The 2511-nt window shown below is 44.8% G+C and overlaps 1 protein-coding gene across 1 annotated transcript in view; it reads left to right on the forward strand.

Moving 5' to 3' along the window:
- Positions 1-1427, forward strand: part of tmc3 (transmembrane channel like 3) — a 49847-nt gene extending 48420 nt beyond the window's left edge. Inside the window, exon 22 of the mRNA XM_019874043.1 lies at positions 284-1427. Coding sequence (XP_019729602.1) covers positions 284-1265 — 982 coding nt within the window. The 3' untranslated portion in view covers positions 1266-1427. The remainder of the gene's footprint in view (positions 1-283) is intronic.
- The last annotated feature ends 1084 nt before the right edge of the window (positions 1428-2511 follow it).

A 2511-nucleotide genomic window follows, 5' to 3' on the forward strand; every position in this document is an offset into this window, starting at 1 on the left:
ATATATATATATGTACATCAAGAAATAATATATAATGAGAAATTATATTTAAATAATACATACTGTAATTCTAAATGGTTTTAAACATTCGTTGTTCAGTAGTTGGTGTAAAAATAACAGGAATGTAAATGTGGTGAAGTGCTGTTCAAAAGTCTTAGGCCACCAATTTTGTATTTTTCAATGATCTCTTTCATCATGAGATGATTTTTCTGACTTCTGCTAAAATTAACGACGACAATGATGATGTAGTCTGATTCTGATATGTTGTCCTTCCTCATACCAGGCACACACCATCCCTTGGAGGCCCAAGCGGTTCCTGTCGCTCTAAGTCTTACTACCACAAGGTGTGCAATCATCAAGCCAGCTATTCTGACAACATTCAATCTGACCCCCTGTACAGGAAGACCTTACGCGCTATACATCCTGTTGAGCCGGCCGGGATCATTACTGCCCACAGTTATGGGGGTCGTCATGGTCATGCCACCCGCTACGTCATTGTCAATGAACATGAACCTAGGAAGAAGCTGCTTCGCTCGGCCACACGTATACCACGCCATTACTTAATGGAGGAGGAGCCAGCAGAGATCCTAGAGCTCTACCCATGCAACATCAAGCGCTACACTCCTCGCACACCACATCAACAACCACACCCCCACAGATCTCACCTGTCCCAACAGAATTTGAATGAAGATGAGGAGAAAGAGGGGAAACGCAGGAGAAGGGTATTGTTAGAGAAGGCTTATCGACCCTGTTCTCTATCTGACCTCCACCAGCCAGCACACTTCTACATTGGTGACAGAGTAGAGAGCCACATGTCTGTAGCAAAAGACATCCACGTAGGTAGAGGGCGGTACAGATCCCAGGAAGAGGATGAGGAGGAGGAAGGAGATATCAGATGGAGAGGTTTAAAGTCACACTCCCGGTCCCAGGACAGTGTAAGAGGAGCAGAACCTCAACTGGTCCGAACCAGGCGCCACCTGAATTCTCCAGGAAGAAATTGGCAATCCCCAACTAGGAGCAGGCAAATCAAATCAAAGACAGGACCAAATTTGGAGCAGCCTCTGACTGAATCTGACTCCGCTTCCCTGGCCTCAAGCAGTGATCAGCAGAACAGCGGGACAGACCAGTACATTCAGGTCATCCACAACAAGGAGCGTTATCTCAAGTCTGATACAAGGCAAGGAAAATTATCCAAAAAGAGGTTCAAAGAAACCTTGGATTTGGATTCCCTTGAGGCAAATGACCTGGTTTGTTCCAATGTGTGATATTTTGAAACATGTACCGGTGTAACATTACCAAATGAGCAAATGTATAGCTTAAGCCAAGACGAATGTGATTTTTTCTTTTCTTCCTCCTGTGGTCATCATGTATCATTAACGCATTAGTGCAACATTGTGTGATGGCAATAAAAGCTAACGCTGTCCCAATTAGTGAGTGGTAAGCATTTCATCAAACATAACACCCATCTGAATGCGCATAACCTAACCACACAATAAGGATCACTACATAGCCCTCATTTGGTGTGGCTAAATTTTAAAACATCAGTCAACTGAAAAAAGATAACAGGCCTTATCCTGCTATTGTTAGCTTTGGAAATATTAATTCATTTTCCGATCCGCTCACAAGGGTCGCGGTGGGTGCTGGAGCCTAGCCCAGCTGGCGGGGGACACCCTGAACCGGTTGCCAGCCAATCGCAGGGCACACAGAGATGAACAACCATCCGCACTCACACCTAGGGACAATTTAGAGTGTGCAATCAGCCTGCCATGCATGTTTTTGGAATGTGGGAGGAAACCGGAGTACCCGGTGAAAACCCACGCAGAACATGTAAACTCCACACAGGAAGCGGGAATGGAACCCACGACCGCTGCACTGTGAGGTCTACGCGCTAACCACCGGGCCGCCACTTTGGGTAGGGGAAGAAAAAAAATATATATATATATATATTTACTATTTTGTTGGCTATTTTCGAACCCACAAGTAGACACCTGCCTCACTAAGACACCGCCTCTCCCCATACGGCTGCTTGTTGCACGCATCACCAACGAAACAGTAATAAACAGTTGTTATCAATAAGAAGACTAGTGCCGCTTTTCCATTCGTCCCAGACAGCCCCACATCACATCACACGGCCTTTGTTGCTTTTACAACTAGGTGCGGCTGATGACAACACTCACAGCATGTGTGGCTCTTCTGCTGTCACATCTCACGTGGCGAGTCTCGGCCACGACAATATGAAGTGCTTTTGCACGACGTGGCCACGTCGCAAAGTACAGCCTATCAAATGCACAGAAGAAGAAGCTTTTACATGTAGTTAAAAACTTTTTTTTGGTTTAAGCCAACGAGACACAGCCGTCTGCCATCAAGACAAAAATACACTATGTACAGGCCGTATAATTTGTGTTTTACATCAACCTGGAACCTGGGGAACCAAATTGACAATTTTATTTGAAGATATTTGTGTTTCTTGTGTGTGTATGTTTCTTTTTCTTTTTTACTTTATTTGACAAG

This window comes from Hippocampus comes, unplaced genomic scaffold, assembly GCF_001891065.2.
Source record: "Hippocampus comes isolate QL1 unplaced genomic scaffold, H_comes_QL1_v1.1 scaffold499, whole genome shotgun sequence".
NCBI classification, from domain to species: Eukaryota; Metazoa; Chordata; class Actinopteri; order Syngnathiformes; family Syngnathidae; genus Hippocampus; species Hippocampus comes.